Genomic DNA, 22122 nt, shown 5'->3' with positions numbered 1-22122 from the left:
AAAATATATTCTTATTGATTTCAGAGAGGGAGAGAGAAACATCAATGATGTCAGAGAATCACAGATCAGCTGCCTCCTGCAGGCCCCACACTGGGGATCCAGCCCACAACCCGGGCATGTGCCCTGACCGGGAATCCAACCCTGACCTCCTGGCTCCTAGGTCGACGCTCAACCACTGAGCCACACGGGCTGGGCTGGGCTGGGCTGGGCTGGCCGTCAGTTTTTAAATCACATCCCGAACGAAGTGAGTTCCTGCCCGGAACAGCCTGGCACCCTCCCCTGAGGCGGGCCACACCCGGAGGACGGTGCCAGCCCCATCCTCAGGGCCTCCGGGCCGCAGCCCAGTCCCGGTCCCCTCCCCCCTCGCAGGGTGCGCTGTGGGGACCCGGGGGGTGCGGGGGCATTGCCCCCAGGTGCCTGGCCACGTGCCCAGGACAGCCACTCCCTCGTGGCCACTTACCCGGGGGGCTCTTCGCCTCTGTTGGCATCACAGTGAGGCAGCTAGGAAGGAGGAAGTGGAAGGTGGCCATACTGGAGAGAGAGAGAGAGAGAGAGAGAGAGAGAGAGAGAGAGAGAGAGAGAGGGAGACTGACTCATCAGAGCCATGGCAGACTCCTTGGCAAGGAGCAAGGCTGGCAGTCTCGGTACCAGGACGGGAAATGGGGTCCAGAGCCCCGAGGCATTGTGGGTGCAGGTCCTGGTGGGTGCAGAACATGGAAGTCGGTGGGGAGGGGGAGGGGGGAGAGCTGCGGGAGCCTCTCCCAGGCCTGGGCAGCGCTCTGTCTGACCCCAAAGACCCCTCAGGACCAGGCTTGGGCCGTGTGCACAAAGGCTCTCTCTGCCTGGGGGCGAGACAATCAGTGCTGTGCAGAAACATTGGCTGTTTTTTGTTTTTTAATATATTTTATTGATTTTTTACAGAGAGGGATAGAGAGCTAGAAACGTCGATGAGAGAGAAACATCCATCAGCTGCCTCCTGCACACCTCCTACCGGGGATGTGCCCGCATCCAAGGTACATGCCCTTGACCGGAATCGAACCCAGGACCTTTCAATCCACAGATCGACGCTCTATCCACTGAGCCAAACCAGTCCCGACTGTTTGTTTTTTTTAACAAAAGCCCAATGCCTGATGTATAGGGCTGTGGCTCTCTGTGGTGTAAACAGTCTCATGAGGGACAGTAACCTCTGAACCAGGAGGTCAGGGTTCGATTCCCGGTCAGGGCACATGGCCCAGGTTTCGGGTTCAATCCCCAGTAGGGGGCACGCAGGAGGCAGCCGAACAATGAATGATTCTCTCTCATCATTGATGTTTCTATCTCTCCCGCTCCCTCTCTCTCTGAAATCAATAAAAATATACAGTGAGTGGTCAGATGATGATGATCTCTGAATGCATAATAGTCTGGCCACTCAGTGTATATCCTATAGAATAAAAAGGCTAGCCGAGACCAGTTTGGCTCAGTGGATAGAGCATCGGCCCGTGGACTGAAAGGTCCTGGGTTCGATTCTGGTCAAGGGCATGTGCCTTGGTTGTGGGCACATCCCCAGTAAGGGGTGTGCAAGAGGCAGCTGATGGATGATTCTCTCTCATTGATGTTTCTAACTCTATCCCTCTCTCTTCCTCTCTTTAAAAAAAAATCAATTAAAAAAAAAAGGCTAATATGTAAATTGTCCCCTCGACCAGGAGTTCCACCAGCAGGCAGGCCGGCCAACCACCCATGTCCCCTGCCCCTGGCTAGGCTGGCTGGACCCCACCCATGCATAAATTCATGCACCAGGCCTCGTGTGTGTGTGTCCTCGTGTGTGTGTGTGTGTGTGTGTGTGTGTGTGTGTTGTGTGTGTGTGTAGATAGATATAGATATAGATATATGCATATATATGCATATACACACACACACTGAGTGGCCAGATTATTATGCGTTCAGAGATCATAATCATCTGGCTACTCAGTGTGTGTGTATATATATATATATATATATATATATATGTGTGTGTGTGTGTGTGTGTGTGTGTGTGTGTGTGTGTGTGTGTATATATTAAAAAATATATATATGACTTCTCAAAAGATCTGCTGGAGTTCTCAGATCGGAAAGGTGCCCGGAACCGGAAGCTTTCAGACCCCGGGTGGAGTCAGTCCTCGGGGAGAAGCCCTGGGGGCGGGGCCGGGGCGCAGGGGGCGGGGCCGGGGCGCAGGGGGCGGGCTCACCTGAGCGGCTCCTCCTCCCACTCCCCATCCAGGTACTTCCGGTACGTGTCGTTGAAGATGGCGGTCTGCTGCTCCCACTGGCTGTCCTTGATGATGTGGTTCTGGCCCGAGCCCAGGCCGTAGCAGCCCTCCAGCTTGGCAAACACTTCCAGGGGGCTTTTGACCAGGGAGCCTGGGCGGGGGGCATTCCAGAGGCGCTCAGACCGCCCGGCTCCCTGCGGAGTCCCGCCTCCTCAGAAACCCCGCCTCGCCTGCAGCCCTCCATCCCCCGAGCCCAGGCTCTCTCCCGGCCTCTCTGCTACCCCAGGTGCTCAGCCAGCTCGGGCCACCGCGTCTCCCTCCCACCGCGGGTCCTCACTCTGCAGAGGAGGCCCCGAGGCTGTCCCCATGTCACCAGACACCCACCCGAGGGCACTGTCGCTGCCCCACCAGCTCAGCGGCCAGTCCTGTCTCTTCCTCTGTTTGTTTATTTTTTTTTATCTTATGCTTTTTTTTTTTAATATATATATTTTATTGAGTTTTTACAGAAAGGAAGAGAGAGGGATAGAAAGCTAGAAACATCGATGAGGGAGAGAAACATCGATCAGCTGCCTCCTGCACACCCCCTACTGGGGATGTGCCCGCAACCGAGGTACACGCCCCTGACCGGAATTGAACCTGGGATCTTTCAGTCCGCAGGCCGAGGCTCTATCCACTGAGCCAAACCGGTTTCGGCTGTTTTATACTTTTTTTACAGAGAGGAAGCGAGAGGGATAGAGAGTTAGAAACATCGATGAGAGAGAAACATCGATCATCTGCCTCCTGCACACTCCCCACTGGCACATGCCCTCGACTGGAATCAGACCTGGGACCTTTCAGTCCACAGGCCGACGCTCTATCCACTGAGCCACACCGTCTCGGCTCCTCTGTTTAGTTTCCTTCAACTTCCTTCCTCTTCAAGGCCTTCTCCTCCCGTCAGTCACTCTCTCCATCACTTCCCCTCCCATTTCCTTCCTGTCGCCTGTCCCTAAATCCTCGGGAGAACTGGGCGGTTTTGTTGCTGGGTTCGCACCCCCAGCTTTCGGAGCTTCGCTCCTTGGCACGTGCCCGGGGCCCTCACGTTGCCTGGCAGGTGCCAGGCTGGCCGGATGCCCTTCCCCTGGCAGCCAGTGTTACCAGTCTGCTGCGTGGCACTCCACGGCAGCTCCTCGTTGATAAACTATGTGGCCTATTCCATCCCTGGATGCCCTCTCTGGTTTCCTTATACATCGCCTCGCTCCCATGGGCAGAACCTACAGCTGATTGTGCTGATGAGTGAACTAACACGGGGTGTAGCAATGAATGCACTCCAGCCCTAGGTGGTTTGGCCGGTGTGGCTCAGTGGCTAGAGCATCGGCCTGTGGACTGAAAGGTCCCGGGTTCGATTCTGGTCAAGTGCATATACCTAGGTTGCAGGCATATCCCCAGTAGGGGGTGTGCAAGAGGCAGCTGATTGATGACTCTCTCTCATCGATGTTTCTAACTCTCTATCTCTCTCCCTTCCTCTCTGTACAAAATCAATAAAATAAATAAATAAATAAATAAAGTGGTATCAACAGTCAAAGGAGAGTGTTAGTTGAATCAGACTGACCGGTGATCGGTTTGGGTTAGTTGAATCAGACTGACCGGTGGGTGATCGGTTTGGGTTAGTTGAATTAGACTGACTGGTGATTGGTTTGGGTTAGTTGAGTCAGACTGACCAGTGATTGGTTTGGTTTGGTTGAATCAGACTGACCGGTGATCGGTTTGGGTTAGTTAATCAGATTGACCGGTGATCGGTTTGGTTTGGTTGAATCAGACTGACCGGTGATTGGTTTGGGTTAGTTGAATCAGAGTGACCGGTGATCGGTTTGGGTTAGTTGATCAGACTGACCGGTGATCGGTTTGGGTTAGTTGAATCAGACTGACCAGTGATCGGTTTGGGTTAGTTGATCAAACTGACCGGTGATTGGTTTGGGTGGCTTGATCTTCATGATGTGGACTGGAAGACTCAACTTAATATCTCCCAGGTAACAGACGCTCACATCCTACAATAAGGAAAGGCACAGCTAATAAGACCACAAGGGAGAAAAAAAAACCCACACGGAATAATTCCAAGATGGCAGGCAGAGAGGAAAAAGGAAGAAAATGAGGTAGGACAATAGAGAGCACATAGCCAAGTGGAAGATTTAAACAACCATGCCCGGCCGGTGTGGCTCAGTGGTTGAGTGTCAACCTGTGAACCAGGAGGTCACGGTTCCATTCCCAGTCATGACCGGGGCTGCGGGCTCGACCCCCAGTAGGGGGCGTGCAGGAGGCAGCCGATCCATGATTCTCTCTCATCATGGATGTCTCTCTCTCTCTCCCTCTCCTTTCCTCTCGGAAATCAATACAAATACATTTTTTTAAAAAATACCTGCCATTTCTGTATACTGAGAACAAGCTGTTTATACCAGAGGCCAGGAAATCGAGGGGAATGTGAGGTATGAAGGGGTTACATCGGCTCCGAAGGGAAGAGGAGTGAGTTAGTTGCCTGGGAGACAGAGGAAAAGCCCCCCAGAGGAATGCTGGGGAGCCGAAACCGGTGTGGCTCAGTGGATAGAGCATCGGCCTGCGGACTGAAAGGTCCCAGGTTCGATTCCGGTCAAGGGCATGGACCTTCCTCTCCGTAAAAAAAAAAAAAAAATCAATAAAATACATTTAATAAAGAGAGAGAGAGAGAGATGGAGAGAGAGATATGGAGAAAGCTAGAAACATCGATGAGAGAGAAACATCCATCAGCTGCCTCCTGCACGCCCTTTACCGGGGATGTGCCCGCAACCAAGGCACATGCCCTTGACCGGAATCGAACCCGGGACCTTTCAGTCCGCAGGCCGACGCTCTATCCACTGAGCCACACCGGTTTCGGCTTGAGTCCGGTTTTAACCAGAGCGGATGGGTTTGGGAGACACGGCCAGGGTGCCTGGCCCCCCTTCCCGCCCCCATGGAGGGTCACGCCGGTTGGACGTGGGGCCGGGGGAGGGGGAGACGCGGCGGTTCCAAGCGGGCTCCCTACCGTTTGGGGCTGTTTGGGTTTCTTCTTGGGGTTCGTGGCCAGCTGGGGGTGTTCCACCTCCTTGAGCCAGGCCTCCTTGGGCAACTTGTACACGTCCAGCCACGTGTCTCCGGCCCCTGCGTTGGGAAAGCCCCCCCCCACGGGGAGGCCGCTGGTTGAGCGACACCAGGCAGGCGCCGCGCGTCCCCCGAGGACGGCCTGTCCCCTCGGAACCCCTGGCCCGGAGCCCGGCAGACACCCCCAAACAGCGGGGTCCTCCAGGCCCCGGGGAGCCGGGCTGCTCCCCAGGAGCCACCGCGCCTGCACGGCCCCTGCACGGCCCCAGCAGTTTCCTCTGTGGGTTGATGGATCGGTTTCAGAGAGGAGAGGGCGAGGGAGAGAGAAACATCGATGAGGAGAGAGAATCGTGGCCCGGCTGCCTCCTGCACGCCCCACACTGGGGATCGAGCCCACAACCCGGGCACGTGCCCTTGACCGGAGCCAAACCCCGACCCTTCCCGCCCACAGGCTGGCGCTCTAACCACTGGGCACACCGGCTAGGGTTCGGAGCCATAGGAGTTTCTAGCCGGACTCTGCTGGGCCCCATCCCCAGGTGTCCCGGCTTGCAAATGGTAAACTCCAGTGACATTGGGTCTCAGCGATTCCTCTCTGGGGACGGGGGCGTTGGGGGGATGTGGTTCATATGGAATCAGCAACGGACAGGGCTAGGCCGAGGAGGGGCTAGAACTGGGACCGTCGCCTTAAGAGAATCCTTCTGCCGGGACCGGTTTGGCTCAGTGGATAGAGCGTCGGCTTGGGGACTGAAGGGTCCCGGGTTCGATTCCGGTCAAGGGCATGTACCTTGGTTGCGGGCATATCCCCAGTAGGGTGTGTGCAGGAGGCAGCTGATCAATGATTCTCTCTTATCGATGTTTCTAGCTCTCTATCCTTCTCTCTCCCACTCTGTAAAATATCAATAATATATATATATATATATATATATATATATATATATATATATATATATATATTTAAAAATAAGTAAATAAGTAAATGGAGAGATATCCTCAGGTGAGGATTATATTTAAAAAAAAAAAAAAAAAAAAAAGTGGCCAAAACCAGTGTGGCTCAATGGATGGAGCGTCGGTCTGGGTCTGAAAGGTCCCGGGTTCGATTCCGGTCAAGGGCATGTACCTTGGTTGCGGGCACATCCCCAGTAGCGGGTGTGCAAGAGGCAGCTGATGGATGATTCTCTCATCGACGTTTCTAACTCTTTATCCCTCTCCCTTCCTCTCTGTAAAAAAAATCAATAAAATATATATATTTTTTTAAAAAGTGATCATCTGGTCACCTTGACTTCAGCATCCTGGCCTCCAGTCCTGGGAGAAAATAATGATCTGTTGCTTTAAGCCATCCAGCTGGGGCCTCCCTAGGAAACTGTTGCAGAATCAGAGTCTCCTTAAATGCACAAACTGTTATAAATACACGTCTTCCTCAAGCACTTGGCATGGGAGAGACCCAGCCCTGCCCAGCCCGGCCGGTGTGGCTCAACGGTTGAGCATCAACCCATGAACCAGGAGGTCGCGGTTCGATTCTGGTCAAGGCACATGCCAAGGTTGTGGGCTCGATCCCCAGCAGGGGGCATGCCAGAGGCCGCCGATCCCTTCAGTGTGGTCTGGACTTGGTAACTGGCTTCTTTTTTTTTTTTTAATTGATTTTACACAGGAATTGAGAGGAACAGGAAGTTAGAAACATCAATGAGAGAGAAACACCGACCAGCTGCCTCCTGCACACCCCAACTGGGGATGTGCCCGCAACCAAGGTACATGCCCTTGACCGGAATCGAACCCGGGACCTTTCGGTCCGCAGGCCAACGCTCTATCCACTGAGCCACACCGGTCCCGGCGGTAACTGGCTTCTAACAGAGCTTGGACAGGGCAGCACAGTGGCTCAGAGGAGGGTGGGGGGAGGGCAGGGGAAGGGCCCGGCAGATGCCACTTGAACTAAATGTCAAGGTTAACGTGGGTGGCAGAGAGTCAAGTGGCTGTCACACACGCCCTGGTTCCATGCAGTGAAAAAAAGGCCCTTCACCTCTGCCTGTCTTCCCCCAAATCCTTAACCCCAGTGGAACCAACGAGAAACATTTCAAACCGTGAAATTCAGGGACGTTGCACAAAACCGCTCACTGCTCCTCCTCAGAAATGTCAAGGTCACGAAAAAACAAGAAAGACCAAGACACTGGTCAGTCAGGAGTGGACCAAGGAGGCAGGACACTAGATGCAATGTGGTATCCTGCTTGAACCTCAGAGCAAAAACATTAGGTTAGTGGGAAAACTGGTGAGATTGGGGTGAAATATGTACTTAATAGTATTTATGCTGCCTGGCCGGTGTGGCTCAGTGGCTGGGCATCTACCTATGAACCAGGAGGTCATGGTTCGATTCCTGATCAGGGCACACGCCCAAGTTGCAGGCTGGGGGGGGCGTGCAGGAGGCAGCCAATCAATGATTCTCTCTCATCATTGATGTTTCTATCTCTCTCTTTCCCTCTCCTTTCCTCTCTGAAATCAGTAAAAAAATATATTTAAAAAATAGTATTATAAAAGATTTATTAAATTCGGGGGGAAAAGTAGTATTATAGCCCTAGCTGGTTTGGCTGCTCAGTGGATAGAGCTTAGGCCCGCAGACTGAAGGGTCCCAGGTTCAAATCCAGTTAAGGGCACACGGCCAGGTTTTGGCCTCAGTCCTTAGTAGGGAGCATGCAGGAGGCAGCCGGTTAATGATTCTCTTCTATTTTCCCTCCCTCTCCCTTCCTCTCTGAAATCAATTAAAAAAATATTTTTAAAAAAAGGAAAAGCAGCTGAAACCAGTTTGGCTCAGTGGATAGAGCATCGGCCTGCGGACTGAAAAGTCCCGGGTTCGATTCCAGTCAAGGGCATGTACTCTGGTTGCGGGCACATCCCCAGTGGGGGGTGTGCAAGAGGCAGCCGATCGATGTTTTTCTTTCATTAATGTTTCTAACTCTCTATCCCTCTCCTTTCTTCTCTGTAAAAAAAATCAATAAAATATTTTTAAAAAATTCCTCGAGGGGAAAGGAGATTTTCTAGAAGAGACTGCACATCCGGACTTCCTTTCTGGCCCCGGTGAGCCTTGCCTTGTAGGAGGAAGGCTGCAAAGTCCCCTCCGGAAGAGATGTTCATCTTGGCACAGATGGTCTGCTTGCTGGTGTCATCCTGAAACGGAGAGAGAGAGAGAGAGAGAGAGAGAGAGAGAGAGAGAGAGAGAGAGAGAGAGAGAGAGAGAGAGAGAGAGGCTGCTAGAGCCAGCAGCCCACCGACAGAGAGGACACCTATGGGGGCCTGGCATGTCCCTACCCGCGTCCACAGAAACCCTCCGAAGCCAGGGCCCTTTCTGCGGACACGTGTTTTCATTTCTCTCGGGTCAAAGCTTAGGAATGCGACTGATGAGCGATCGGCTCAACTTTATATCTCAGATACGTTTCCCAGTCTGTCCGTGGCACATGCCACCGCCGAAGCCAGGGACGGAGCCGGCAACCGAGATGTGAGGCCTTGACTGGAATCAAACCTGTGACCCTTCATTCTACAGGCCGGTGCTCTAACCACTGAGCAACCCGGCTAGGCCTTAATACAATTCTAAAATTTTTATTGATTGATTTTTTTTTTATTTGAGAGAGAGAAAGAGAGAGAGAGAGGAAAGGAGAGCCCAACACCGCTTTTGTTCCACTTATTTATTTGGTTGATCCTTGTATGTGCCCTGATCGGGAATCGCACCCTCAACCTTGGTGTATCGCCCGATGCTCTAACCCAGTGGTCGCAAACACATTCGTCCACAGAGCCAAATATCAACAGTACAATGATTGAGCCAAAACCGGTTTGGCTCATTGGATAGAGCATCGGCCTGCAGACTGAAAGGTCCCAGGTTCGATTCCGGTCAAGGAGGGCATGTACCTTGGTTGCGGGCACATCCCCAGTAGGGGGCATGCAGGAGGCAGCTGATCAGTGTTTCTCTCATCGATGTTTCTAGCTCTCTATCCCTCTCCCTTCCTCTCTGTAAAAAAATCAATAAAATATATATTTTTTAAAAACAAAAAACAGTAGAGTGATTGACATTTCTTCGGAGAGGCACATTGTTTGAAACTTAAACTTCTTCTAACGCCACTTCCTCAACACAGACTCGCCCAGGCCGGGGTATTCTGTGGAAGAGCCACGCTCAAGGGGCCAAAGAGCCGCACGTGGCTCACGATCCTCAGTTTGCCGACCGCGGCTCTAACCCACTGAGCTCCTCGGCCAGGGCCCCGTCCTCCCCCCCACCCCCATCTTCAAAGTGAACTTGATTTGCTACCGTGTGAGGCCCAGAATGGGAACTTACCACCTCGTTGATGGTTTTGATGAAGAAAAGACCCTCCTTGCAAAGATAAAACAGCCTAACGACACCTGGAAGGGGAAAACGGGGTATGTCAGGCAGAAGAAACCTGTAACTTTCTCTCGAACTTCCTAAGATTGGCATCCGCAGCTCGCGCACGCTGGGGCCTCCTCCCTCCCTCCACCCCTGCGAGGGCCTGGGTCTCCCCGCCTTCCGCCACCGGCGCCTGCCCACCCCGGCCGGCCCCGTCCTCCTCCCCTAGGGCCTCCCATGCGCCCTCCGGCCCCCTCTCCTTGACTCCTGTCCGCTGTGTTAGTCCTCATGCCATTCTGCCTCACGTGACTATCCACCCGTGCCCTGTGGGTGTGTTTTGTTTTGTTTTGAATATATATATATATATATATTTTTTAAATATATATTTTATTTATTTTTTACGGAGAGGAAAGAAGAGGGAGAGAGAGAAACATCAGTGATCGAGCCCACAGTCCAGGCAGGTGCCCTTGGCCAGGATCGAACCCGGGACCCTTCAGTCCACAGGCCAACGCTTTATCCACTGAACCAAACCAGCCAGGGTCTGTTATTATTATTGTTATTATTTTTTAATACTCTACTTTTTGAAATAAACTTCTGTTTTTATGAAAATGGAAGCTTTTGGTTTTTTTGGTTTTTTTTTTTTTGCGGCCACATACACTTAAACCTTGTTTATCAGGCCCGTGTTAGCCTTTGAGTTTGACATGCTGGGTCCACAGGTGCACATGAATGAGGCTAAAGGGAGATGAAGGCCGAAACCGGTGTGGCTCAGTGGTAGAGCGTCGGTCTGCGGACTAAAAGGTCCAGGTTTGATTCCGGTCAAGGGCATGTACCTTGGTTGGGGGCACATCCCCAGTAGGAGGTGTGCAGGAGGCAGCTGGTCGATGTTTCTCTCTCATCGATGTTTCTAGCTCTCTATCCCTCTCCCCTCTCTATGTAAAAAATCAATAAAATGTATAAAATAAAATAAAAAGGAAGATGAAGGACAAGTACCCGTTTCATCCACAGGAGCCATAAGCGTTTCGTTCCCCAAGTCCGTGGCCCAGATGGACATGACCTCAACCTTGAATTTCTCATAAACGTAGATCTGCCTGGCGTCTAGCAGATTGTAGATGGAGAAGCCCTTGGCTGCCGCAACAAACACATAGTCTTGGGAAACCGCTAAGCATCGTGGCCTTTTGCTGAGCTGAGAAAACAAAGAACAAAGAGAAAGAAAGAAAAAGGAAAAGAAAAGAAAAGAAAAAGGATGATTTTTTTCAGCTGTCACTTTCTGCAAGCAACCTACGTTGACATTTCAAAGAGGGATCTAGGCCCTTCCTAAATGGAATATCATCCCCAAACACAGGGCTCCTGTCCATATTTTGCTCACATAGCAAGAAGTCATAGCTGCCCTGGCCGGTGTGGCTCAGTGGATAGAGCATCGGCCTGCAGACCAAAGGGTCCGATTCCGGTCAAGGGCACGTATCTTGGTTACAGGATCCTCCCCAGCCTGGGCCCTAGTCAGGGCCAGGGCAGGAGGCAACCAATCGATGTGTTTCTCTCACATGGATGTTTCTCTCTGTCTTTCCTTCCCTCTTCCACTCTCCCTAAAAATCAATAGAAAAAATAATCTTCGGGTGATGATTAACAAAAAAAAATAATAATAAATAAATAAATAAAGGAAAATAAAAGGAAGTTCATAGCACTCCACTTTTAGGGGATGTGCCCGCAACCAAGGTACATGCCTCTCTGACCGGAATCGAACCTGGGACCCTTGAGTCTACAGGCCCAAACCGGCCAGTAGAATCTTTAAAAAAAAAGTGCAGCTGTCTTATTGAACGAAGGTTCCTGGTAGGAAATCTTTCCGGGATGAGGTGTTCTTTATTATTTACTAGAGGCCCAGTGCACGAAATTTATGCAAAGGGTAGGCCCTCGCAGCCCTGGCTTTGTCCTGGAGGTGGTTCGGGTGGTCCTTCTGCTGTTCCATCTAATTAGCACATTAGCTCTTTATTATATAGGATATAGAGAGGGAGAGAGAGAGAGTAAGAGAGAGAGAGAGAGAGAGAGAAACATCAATGATGAGAGAGAATCAGGGACCAGCTACCTCCTGCCTCTCTTGATCAAGCCCATGAACCCCGGCAGGTGCCCCGACCGGGAATCAAACCGAGCAGCTTCCCCATACCTTTTATTTATTTATTTATTAATATATTTTATTGATTTTTTTTACAGAGAGGGAGATAGAAACATCAATGAGAGAGAGTCATTGATCAGCTGCCTCTTGCACGCCCCCTACTGGGGATGTGCCTGCAACTAAGGTACATGCCCTGGACCGGAATCGAACCCGGGACCTTTCAGTCCGCAGGCTGATGCTCTATCCACTGAGCCACACCGGTTTCGGCAGCGTTTCCCCACCCCGTACCTTGCTTTCTGAAACCGGAGGGTAGACGGTGGGCCGGATCCGGCTGTGCTCCATCTCCCTCCGCAGGTCCCTCTCCTCGATGATCTCCCACGCGCGGTCGAACAGCAGGTTCACCAGCTTGTTGATCATCCGGTACGGCTGAGGCAGGGCGGCCAGCGCCTGCAGCGGGTCCCGGAAGACGTAGCCCTCCTGGTCGTCCTTGGACCAGTCCTTCTCCGAAGGCGTGGGCACCTCCTGCTGCCCCTTCTGCGTGAACAGAGGCAGCTTCATCTTCTGGGCGCGGCTTCCCTCCGGGGACGACATCGCGGGAGGAGGCGGCGCTGGGAGCGGCTCGGACACCGAGGTGCTGACTGAGGACGGGAAGAAAGACGTCAGAGAAAAGAGGGATGTTCAGACCTCGCCGGTGTGGCTCAGTGGATAGAGCATCGGCCTGCGGACTGAAGGGTCCCGGCAAGCGCACGTGCCCGGGTTGTGGGCTCGATCCCCAGTAGGGGGCGTGCAGGAGGCAGCCGATCCATGATTCTCTCTCATCCTTGATATGTCTCTCTCTCTCTCTCTTCCTTCCCCTCTGAAATCAATCAAAATATATGTAGTCCGACAGCGGATAGAGCGTTGGCCTGCAGACTGAAGGGTCCCGGGTTCGATTCCGGTCAAGGGCATATTGGTTGCGGGCACATTCCCGTAGGGGTGTGCAGGAGGCAGCTGATCGATGTTTCTCTCTCATTGATGTTTCTAGCTCTCTATCCCTCTCCCTTTCTCTCTGTGGAAAATCAATAAAATATATATTTTTTTAAAAAAAAAATTAAAAATTGCTAAGTTATGGATGGGTTTCCGTGTCTTCAAGCCCCACAGGGGGACCGTCCATGGGTGCAATTTCATTGTCATCTAGTTTTGCCCCCACTTCGTTCGTGGTAACCATTTTAGGATTTCCTCCAGTAGCACTCTTCATTCAGGAATCCTAACAGAAAATTCTCCCACTGGGCCCGGCCCTCCTGCTAGGAATACACTCCTCCGATCAGCTGATCTCTGCTCGCACCCTGAGCTCCGGCAGAGCTGGAGCTGATTGATGCTGCTCCGGGGACCCCGAGGCACAGATCAGGTCAGGGAATGTTTAGCGGAAGCTCAGGGGAACCTTCATTCGGGTCCTACCTGGGGTTCCTGGGGGCCCGGGAATTGCCCGAGACCAGGAGACGGGCCCCTCGGAGCCCCTCGAGGCGATCGGGGTGTGAACGGAGCCCCAGAGCGCGTGGGAAGCGCTTGCCTGGCAGAGCGGAAGCGGGCGTTTCCGCTCACCTGGCCGGCGGCTTGGGCGTCGCCTTGGCAACCACAACTTCCGGTCCAGACCGGAAGTCCGAGAAAGTCGCACTTGGCGCCGCCCGCCGGCCCCGCTGGCGGAGAGAGACTGCCCCTCCGGCGTCCGAGGCCGGCCTCCCGGGGGACCCGCGGCGCCCCGAGGACTCGCGGCCCGGCCGGGCTCCGTGTGGCCGGCGGCAGGCGCCATGGAAGCCTTCACCCGCTTCACCAACCAGACCCAGGGCCGCGACCGGCTCTTCAGGTGAGGCAGGTGCCGCCGCCTCCGCCCCCCTTGCCTCCTCTCGGACCCGCACCCCGGGAAGGGGGTCAGGCCGCCGGCTCTGGGGGCGCTGGGGTCTGGCCTGTCACCCCGAACCCGGCGGGGCGGGCCGCGAACCCGCGCCTGTCACGCTGGGCGGGCGGCGCGCCCCCTTCTCCCAGCCCGGGGACACGGTTCTCCGAGCACTGATTTTTTAAAGAAACTTTGGGGTGACTTTTGTGTCCAAGGATCCGAGCCCTTGGGGGGGGCCTCACACCGCGCACAAAGGCACATGGAGAGACGGGAACGTGGGTTGTTACCTTCTCCACCTTCCGGGTGGGAACGGGGGGGGGGGGGGGCTCCCCCCCGCCCCCCCGAACGCGCCGCCCCCGCCCCTCGGAGGCGCTCGCCGTGGTTTCCGTACCAATGAGCTCTGATGCTTTTATTTTATTTACTTATTTATTTGTTTTATTTTTTAAAAAATATATTTTTATTGATTTTTTACAGAGGAAGAGAAAGGGATAGAGAGAAACATCGATGAGAGAGAATCATCGATCAGCTGCCTCTTGCACGCCCCCCACTGGGGATGTGCTCGCAACCAATGCACATGCCTTTGACCGGAATTGTACCTGGGACCCTTCAGTCCGCAGGCCGATGCTCTATCCACTGAGCCACACCGGTTGGGGCTGCATATTTATTTAAAAAACACACACACACACACACACAAACTATTACGGTTGCAGTTTGATTGAACAGCTTTTCGTCTTTCGGGTGTAAAGTAGTGACACAAACAGGCCAGTGAGCATGGCCCCCGTAAGGAGACTTATTTTCCAGGGTGGGTCGGGCTGAGACTGTACCCCCAGAGGGTCATCCGTGAGGCCGGCTAATGAAATAATTGCTTAGGATGTACTTACTCAGCAAGGCCTGAAATCTCTCAGATTCATTTCCCAATCCTCTTGGTTAACTCCAGCTTCTAAGAACAAACTGGCATTCATAAAAAAATGCCTTGTTTTTGGACGCATTCCTGTTATTTGACCAAATCTGAGAATGTGAACAGCTTGAGCCCTCTAACCATAAAGCATACTAAGGGGCGTGTGTGTGTGTGAGAGAGAGAGAGATTTCATCACTTTGGAAAACGTGCTACATTTTATTTTTATTTTTTAAATATATTTTTATTGATTCCAGAGAGGAAAGGAGAGGGAAAGACATCAATAATGAGAGAATCATTGATCAGCTGCCTGCTGCACACCCCCTACTGGGGATCAAGCCCAAAACCCAGGCATGTGCCCTGACCAGTATCAAATCCGAGACCCTTCAGTCCACCGGCAGACACTATCCACTGAGCCAAACTGGCTAAGGCAACGTGTGACATTGTAATTTGAGAGTGTAGGGGTTCAGAATGAGTCACCCCAAGATGTTCCTCTGTGATACGTGGATTATTTTGAGCTAAAGGCAACCGAGACCCCCCCTCAGGCTCAAGAAAAATGTCTGCCCCACCCCCTTAACTACCTAGAAGAATTTAAATTAGGGGCCTTGTCCATAATAAGAGTTGTCACCGGAAGTAACTTTTATGACATACCTGTAGGGCAGAGCAAACTTCTAATTATTGCACGTCCGTGCATCTTACTGTCCTTTGAATCACCTCCTTCCCTTGAGCCCCAAGGCGCCTTTCCTCATCCTTACCTCAGTTTCCCTTTCTGTGTCTGAACCGTTCATGTACGTGGAGTTCCCATGGAAACACATGCAATTAAGTTAGATTATTTTCTCTGGTTAATTTGTCTCACATAGCTTTAATTATTAGACCAGAGGTAGAGTAATATTTACAGCACAAAGGAACGCAAATACAGTTGCAGGACAGCGGGGAAACAGGCACCTACTTCATAAATAGACTGCCACGTGCATTCAGATGTTCCACTATGGGGCATAAAATGGCTCATTTGCTTTATTTCTGTGAGTAAGGCATTGTTATTTGCAGGCATGGCAATCATCACTTCATTGAACATTTGGTATTTTTAAACGGGTCTGGCTGTATTTTCTATACAATACGAATTAGTTTGGAAAGACATATCTACACTTAGTTATGCATGGGTGTGTATATGCTAATCATAAAAAACATCAAACGATGGTCACACTGTAGACTTTTTTTTTTTTTAAATATACAGAGAGGAAGAGAGAAGGAAAGAGAGCCAGAAACATCGGTGAGAGAGAATCATTGATCAGCTGCCTCTTGCACACCCCCTAATGGGGATGTGCCCACAACCAAGGTCCATGCCCTTGTCCGGAATCAAACCTGGGACCTCTCAGTCTGTAGGCCGATGCTCTATCCTAGGGGTGTCGAACTCAATCAGGGAAGGGGCCAAAATCTAAAATCCAGCCTAAATCGCGGGCCGAATGGTTTACTGAACAGTCATAAACTGTCATTGTGATGGAAACGCAGTGGAGTGCAGTGATGACAGCGCGGTGCGGGCCACATTGCAAGGCCTGGCGGGACAGATTTGGCCCGCGGGCCTTGTGTTTGACACATGTGCTCTATCCACTGAGCCAAACCGGTTTCAGCTAGACTTTTTATTGGCTTCTAGTTCGAGCCACTCCTGCCACATAAGTGCTTGGTTAACTCTGTGGCAAAAAGTTCACTTTAGAAATATGCAGTGAACTTGAGAAAATAAAGACCGTAGGGTCTTTGCAGACTTAGCACAGGGGAGGTTTCTGTGCGATTGACACTGTGCCAACAGAAGGCCCTCGGCCAGGCTGCTCTCTGCATCATTGCGAGATCTCCTGATCACCTTTGAGTCGCATTTCCATCATTGCATTCTCCCCTTTGGCCCCGTGCAGTGCCTGTTGCAGAATCCTGCTCTGGGGAGAGCCGCTTGCATGGGAAATGGTCTTGGAAGCCTTGCCTGTTCCTCCTCCCTTACTTCATGGATCCGGTTTTATTTGGTTTGTCAATCCTCCGCCTCATTTTTTCATTTTCGTTTTTTATTTCTCCGTTTCAGAGCCACTCAGTACACATGCATGTTGCTTAGGTATTTGTTAGAGCCCAAAGCTGACAAAGAGAAGGTGGTAATGAAGCTCAAGAAACTGGAGTCTAGTGTGAGCACTGGCCGCAAATGTAAGTACCCTGTTTGTTCTCAAGGGCCGGCGGGCCCTGGTGTGGACCCTCGGGCTCCGTAATCCCCAAAACACTTTCTAGAACGTTCCTTTCTCGTCAGGCTGGCTGATGAAGCCAGCCAGTCGGTCCGCCCTCACGGAATGACAAGGCCCCACAAGGGGACCGTTTTGCTCCTTGAACCATTCACAGACACGTGCAGTGCTCCCAGTTGGTGCTCCTCCACATCTTCCCGGTCAGCCACAACCCGTGGGGCGCACACTGTGTTAGCTCACCTGTATTTATTCATTTTTCAAATATATTTTTATTGATTTAAGAGAGGAAGAGAGAGAGAGAGTGAGAGAAAGAGACACACATCAGTGATAAGAGAGAACCTGCCTCCTGCACACCCCCTGCTGGTGAGGGGGATGGAGCCCACAACCCAGGCATGTGCTCTTGACCGGACTCGAACCCAGAACCCATCAGTCCACAGGCCTATCCACTGAGCCAAACCAGCTAGGGCTGATTCACCTTTGGTTCTTAGAATCACCACATGTTTGGACATGAGCTTGGCCTCCTAGAGCCCCTTGTATTCTCTGGAAGAACAGAATAGCTGCATCCTGGACCCCCTGCCTCTCGCCTCTTCTCTTGAGGGATTGCTGGAGGAAATGGACAGAGTCGTTTTATATACATACATATATTGATTTCAGAGAGGAAGGGAGAGGGAGAGAGAAAGAGAGAAACATCGATGATGAGAGAGAATCATCGATTGGCTGCCTCCTTCCCGCCGCCTCCTGAGGACCGAGCCCACAACCTGGGCATGTGTCCTTGACCAGAATCGAACCTGGGACCCTCCAGTCCACAGGCCGACGCTCTGTCCACTGAGCCAAACCACTGAGCCAAACCAGCCAGGGGCGGATACATTCTCTCAGACCAACTTTGGCATGGTTTCACGTCAAAGGCAAACAGTGAAGTCAGGTGTCTCACGCTCACTTAGCTCACTCGGCCAGTAAGGCGTAGTGGGGAACCTGTCTTTCAGGTAACAGCCCTGTGGCCGACGCCTGGCCTTCTGGGGAGAGCCAGGAGTGGCCGCGGCAGGTGAGCAGGGACCCAGAGGAAATGTGGAAATCAGCTGTTGTGCAATTATTTGTGAGAGCCGACCTCCCGGAGGCAGGGCCCCCCAGCTCTGTGGGAGCACGGAGAGCACGTGGTGTGATAATGCTATTAGATTTGGTGCCAGAGGCGGTGGGGGAGTTCGGGGAAGGCGGCCTGAGGCAGTGGGCTGGGGGCGTGGCTAGCAAGAGGAGGAAGGAGAGCGTCTTGGAGGTGGTTAACTCCAGGGAGGACTCAGACTCTTAAGAGCAAACAGTTGTGTTGGAGGATCAGCGAGAAAACTGGTTTGACAAGAGAAGACTGAACGTCGTTCAAGAGGGAAGGGAAGGGCAGGGTGAGCTTTTCGGGGTGGTTCGGGAGAGCAAGATGGACGTTCTCAGGTTCTTCAGGGTGTTGGGGCTCAGAGGCCCTTGGCAGGTCACCCGTCTCTGAGGTCCAGAAATGACTTGCCCAAGGTCACTCAGTCATTAGTGCAAGAGGCGGAATGGAACCCGGGATTATCCGTTGAGTTCTGTGTCCTGCGTTCCCTTTGATAAGATGATACTGAACATTCTTCGGAGATTCTAAGTTTCCTGGGGGAAGCTACTTCGGAGCATTTGCTGAGTCTAAGATACAGTTCTTTAAGGAAAGTACTTCTTTTTAAAAATATATATATTTTATTAACTTTTTAGAGAGGAAGAGAGTTAGAAACATCGATGATAGAGATACATCCATCAGCTGCCTCCTGCACACCTCCCACTGGGGATGTGCCCGAAACCAAGGTACATGCCCTTGACCGGAATCGAACCTGGGACCTTTCAGTCTGCAAGCCAATGCTCTATCCACTGAGCCAAACCAGTTTCGGCAAAAAGTACTTCTTTGTTACCATAGTGTTTAGGACAGGAATACATACTGAGTATTTGACTGATGCATAAATATTTGATTGATTAAGTCCCTGACTAATGGAATTAATTACAGGCTCAGATAAAAGCATATCTTGCAGTGGTTGATTTAATTCACTAGGAGTCATATATGACAATATTACTTACTAGTTTTCCTATACACTAAATCCTACCATTTTCACTTCTTTTTTAAATTTCTTTTTTTATATTTATTTTTTATTTTTATTTTTCTTACCCTAATCCTGACCCTATAAATTTCTTTTTTTTTAATATATTTTTATTAATTCAGAGAGGAAAGGAGGAGAGATAGAAGCATCAATGATGAAAGAGAATCATTGATCAGCTGCCTCCTGCACGCCCCCTACTGGGGATCAAGTCAGCAACTTGGACATATGCCCTGATCTGTGACCTCCTGGTTCAAAGGTCAACGCTCAACCACCGAGCCGGTTATTTACTTTGTCTCGACAGTAGGAGCTGAAGGGGGTTGGACCAGAGAAATGGCAAATTGATAACGGTGTTGTTTTCAAAGCAATCTTTTGCGTGGAAAGTAAATAAAATGCAGGGCACTAGACTCTCCGGAAGAATGCTGCATAGAGTCTGGTCCCGGGCAGATGGACAGTGCACACTCGGCCTGACCTTGAGTGCCCGGTATTGTAATGGAGGCAGGAAAGTCCCGGAGCCACCGACTGTGCCTTCCGGAGTCATCTTATCTGTTTGTCCATTTGTGTTAATCCTCACCCGAGGATATTTTTCCATTGATTTTTTTAGGGAGAGTGGAAGAGAGAGGGAGAGTCAGAGAGAAACATCGATGTGAGAGAGACACATGGATTGGCTGCCTCCTGCATGAACCCCGACCAGGGCCTGGGCCGGGGAGGAGCCTACAACCGAGGTAACACGCCCCTGACCGGAATCAAACCCAGCCCTTGGGTCCGCAGGCTGACGCTCTGTCCACTGAGCCACACCAGCCAGGGCTGGGATCATGTCAGGTGCCCGAGACCTGCTGTTAAGGACAGGCCTCCGTGACAGTGTGGCCGAGGACCGGTGCTGGCCTCTCCCCGGCACATTTAAATAACCGTTTGCTGCCGTGGGTTCTTGCAGGGTTCAGGCTGGGCAACGTGGTCCACGCCGTGCAGGCCACTCAGCAGAGCATCCACGCCACGGCCCTGGTGCCCCGGCTGTGCCTGACCCTCGCCAACCTGAACCGCGTGGTCTACTTCGTCTGCGACACCGTCCTGTGGGCGAGGAGCGTCGGGCTCAGCTCCAGCATCAACAAGGAGAAATGGCGGACGTGGGCCGCCCGCCACTACTGCTGCTCGCTCCTGCTGAGCCTGGCCAGGGACCTGTACGAGATCTCGCTGCAGATGGAGCGGGCCGCGCGGGACAAGGCCCGGAGGGACGAGGCGCTCTCCCGGGATCCCCTGGGGCACAGCGTGGCCGACGAGGGGACGGAATGGCTCCAGGCCTTCCTCCTGCTCCTGTTCCGGTCGCTGCGGAGGCATCCCCCGTTGCTCCTGGACACGGTGAAGAACCTCTGTGACATCCTGAACCCGCTGGACCAGCTGGGCATCTATAAGTCCAACCCCGGCGTCATCGGCCTCGGGGGGCTCGTGTCGTCCGTGGCTGGGATCATCACCGTGGCCTGGCCCCAGCTGAAGCTGAAGATCCACTGAGGCCGCTCCGGGCTGAGGACGGGCACCTCCCGGGGCGGGGGATGGACGTTTGCAATCGGCACGGACCATGAGCACTCGGCGGCCTGCAGCGCGAGCAGGGGGCGGGTCAAGGATGGAGGAGGGGGCGCATGAGGATGTACATGTTTGTTTTTTTTGTTTTTCTTTGGAGTGCTGCGATGACTTCTGAGTTCCTGAGTATTTTCCCTTCGTCTGACATTCACCGGGCCTCTCTCCTGCACACAGTAGGAGCTTGTGTTCGCTGAATGAACAAACATGGGGAGAAAAGAAACTTCTAAAGGTCCAAGCTAATAAGGGAGTGCTAACACGCAGTAATGTTTGGGCTGTGCCGCCTCACTGCTTGACTCACAGCTCTCAGATCAGCAGAGGCCTCTTTCTCCATACAGCCCAGGCGAGATGCGGGGAGCTGGGCTTACAGCCTCGGAACCGCTCCCCCTGACCACCGCACCCCTGGCCTCCTTTCCGGAAGTGGGATCAGAAAGGCATCAGGCACCTCCACGGTATCAGTTGTGTCCGAGGTAGCGCAGTGACCAAGCACTTAGAGAGAACTTGAGGCGAAAAGAACGTGGGAGGCCACCCCGAGGTAGCCTGTGACACAGGCGGACACGGGGTTTAAAGAAAGCCATCCAGAACCTCACTCCTCTGCCTGCCAGTCCAAGGCCACCCAGGCCCGAGCGTGAGAGCCGTAACCGGGACCCAGCATTACTCATTGCATCGCCTCCATGACAGCTCGCTGCCGTCTGGGTGGAGGGCCGTGGAAGACTCGGAATCCGGTGCAAGAAGCCTTTCTGAGAATCGGTGTTGGTCAGTGGTTTCTATTTTCTCCAAAAATTCAAACCATAGGGTGTTCTCTCCCCCCCCCCCCCCGAAATGTATACACACACTTTGAATAATTACAAAGGCAGTGTTTATTGAAATTCAACTTATTCTCAAAATTGAGCTGTTGCCGTGCAGTTACATTTTTCGGGGGGCTCCCTGTGTATTCAGACTTGTCAGCAAGATTGTTTTATTGAGAGCCATCTGACAGTTTGGACATTTCCACATGAGTTGATGCAATGAAGTGTCACAAGGACTCTAAATGTCGGAGGGTTGCCGTTTTCTGTGATCGGTCACGCTCCGTATGTGAGGGGGCTGGGAGGAAGACGGAGCCATAGCTTTGGTGAAGGAGAGGCCGCTTAATGCGTGTTCCTACTTCCCATCTTGGTGTCGGGTTTTTTTTGTGATCGCAGAGCTAAGCTTGTGATTGAGCTTCTTCGAAGCAGGCTCCGGTTCTTGACTCTTTATTTTTTAAAACTATATTTTATTGATTTTTTTACAGAGAGGGATAGAGAGTTAGGAACATCGACGAGAGAGAAACATCGATCAGCTGCCTCTTGCACACACCCTACTGGGGATGTGCCCCCAACCAAGGTACTTGCCCTTGACCGGAATCGAACCTGGGACCTTTCGGTCCGTAGGCCGATGCTCTATCCACTGAGCCACACCGGTTTCGGCATTGGCTCTTTATTTTTAAAGCCATCAAGATTCAGAATTCAAGAAGAAACCTTGTGGGGATTTTCAGAGAAGTGAAAGCTGCTAGATCAGGGCACATAAAAGGGTTAAATCACTCTTGATACTTTGTTCAGATCCTTTGCTGTAACAGATTAAATATGTCCAATTAAATTTCTAGACAAAACTGACTCTGTCTGTGAGTGTTTTGTAGGCATGGCAAAGAATTTATTTGTTTATATTATTATTATTTTTTAATTTATTGATTTTTT

The 22122-nt window shown here is 52.0% G+C and overlaps 4 protein-coding genes across 7 annotated transcripts in view; 3 read left to right on the top strand and 1 right to left on the bottom strand.

The window, feature by feature from the left end:
• The window catches only part of MESP1 (mesoderm posterior bHLH transcription factor 1), a 33392-nt gene extending 31037 nt beyond the window's left edge, over nt 1–2355 (top strand). The window contains exon 4 of the transcript XR_006740115.1: nt 2237–2355. The gene's annotated coding sequence lies outside the window, so the exon portion shown is untranslated. The remainder of the gene's footprint in view (nt 1–2236) is intronic.
• The window catches only part of WDR93 (WD repeat domain 93), a 24860-nt gene extending 11316 nt beyond the window's left edge, over nt 1–13544 (bottom strand). For both annotated transcript variants that reach the window (XM_045573415.1, XM_045573416.1), the window contains exons 1-9: nt 13193–13544; nt 12044–12393; nt 10639–10831; nt 9622–9686; nt 8387–8465; nt 5257–5372; nt 4165–4249; nt 2205–2376; nt 461–531 (exon numbers count right to left, since the gene is read on the bottom strand). In XM_045573415.1, coding sequence (XP_045429371.1) covers nt 461–531; nt 2205–2376; nt 4165–4249; nt 5257–5372; nt 8387–8465; nt 9622–9686; nt 10639–10831; nt 12044–12393; nt 13193–13544 — 1483 coding nt within the window. The remainder of the gene's footprint in view (nt 1–460; nt 532–2204; nt 2377–4164; nt 4250–5256; nt 5373–8386; nt 8466–9621; nt 9687–10638; nt 10832–12043; nt 12394–13192) is intronic.
• Nucleotides 13465–21224, top strand: PEX11A (peroxisomal biogenesis factor 11 alpha). 2 transcript variants are annotated; one of them, XM_036415532.2, is made up of 3 exons: nt 13465–13598; nt 16589–16704; nt 19773–21224. In XM_036415532.2, exons 1-3 carry the CDS (start codon nt 13543–13545, stop codon nt 20342–20344), a joined length of 744 nt encoding a protein of 247 aa, XP_036271425.1. In that variant the 5' UTR covers nt 13465–13542; the 3' UTR covers nt 20345–21224. The 2 variants fall into 2 exon arrangements, with proteins under 2 accessions (XP_036271425.1, XP_036271426.1); XM_036415533.2 differs by lacking the exon at nt 16589–16704 and having other exon boundaries at nt 13467–13598.
• Nucleotides 16584–22122, top strand: part of PLIN1 (perilipin 1) — an 18156-nt gene continuing 12617 nt past the window's right edge. For both annotated transcript variants that reach the window (XM_036415525.2, XM_036415527.2), the window contains exon 1: nt 16584–16704. The gene's annotated coding sequence lies outside the window, so the exon portion shown is untranslated. The remainder of the gene's footprint in view (nt 16705–22122) is intronic.

The sequence above is a fragment of the Pipistrellus kuhlii genome, unplaced genomic scaffold (genome assembly GCF_014108245.1).
Source record: "Pipistrellus kuhlii isolate mPipKuh1 unplaced genomic scaffold, mPipKuh1.p scaffold_m20_p_50, whole genome shotgun sequence".
NCBI lineage: Eukaryota > Metazoa > Chordata > Mammalia > Chiroptera > Vespertilionidae > Pipistrellus > Pipistrellus kuhlii.
The sequence above is the reverse complement of the archived record's forward strand: the minus strand, read 5'-3'. Positions and strand labels throughout refer to the sequence as shown.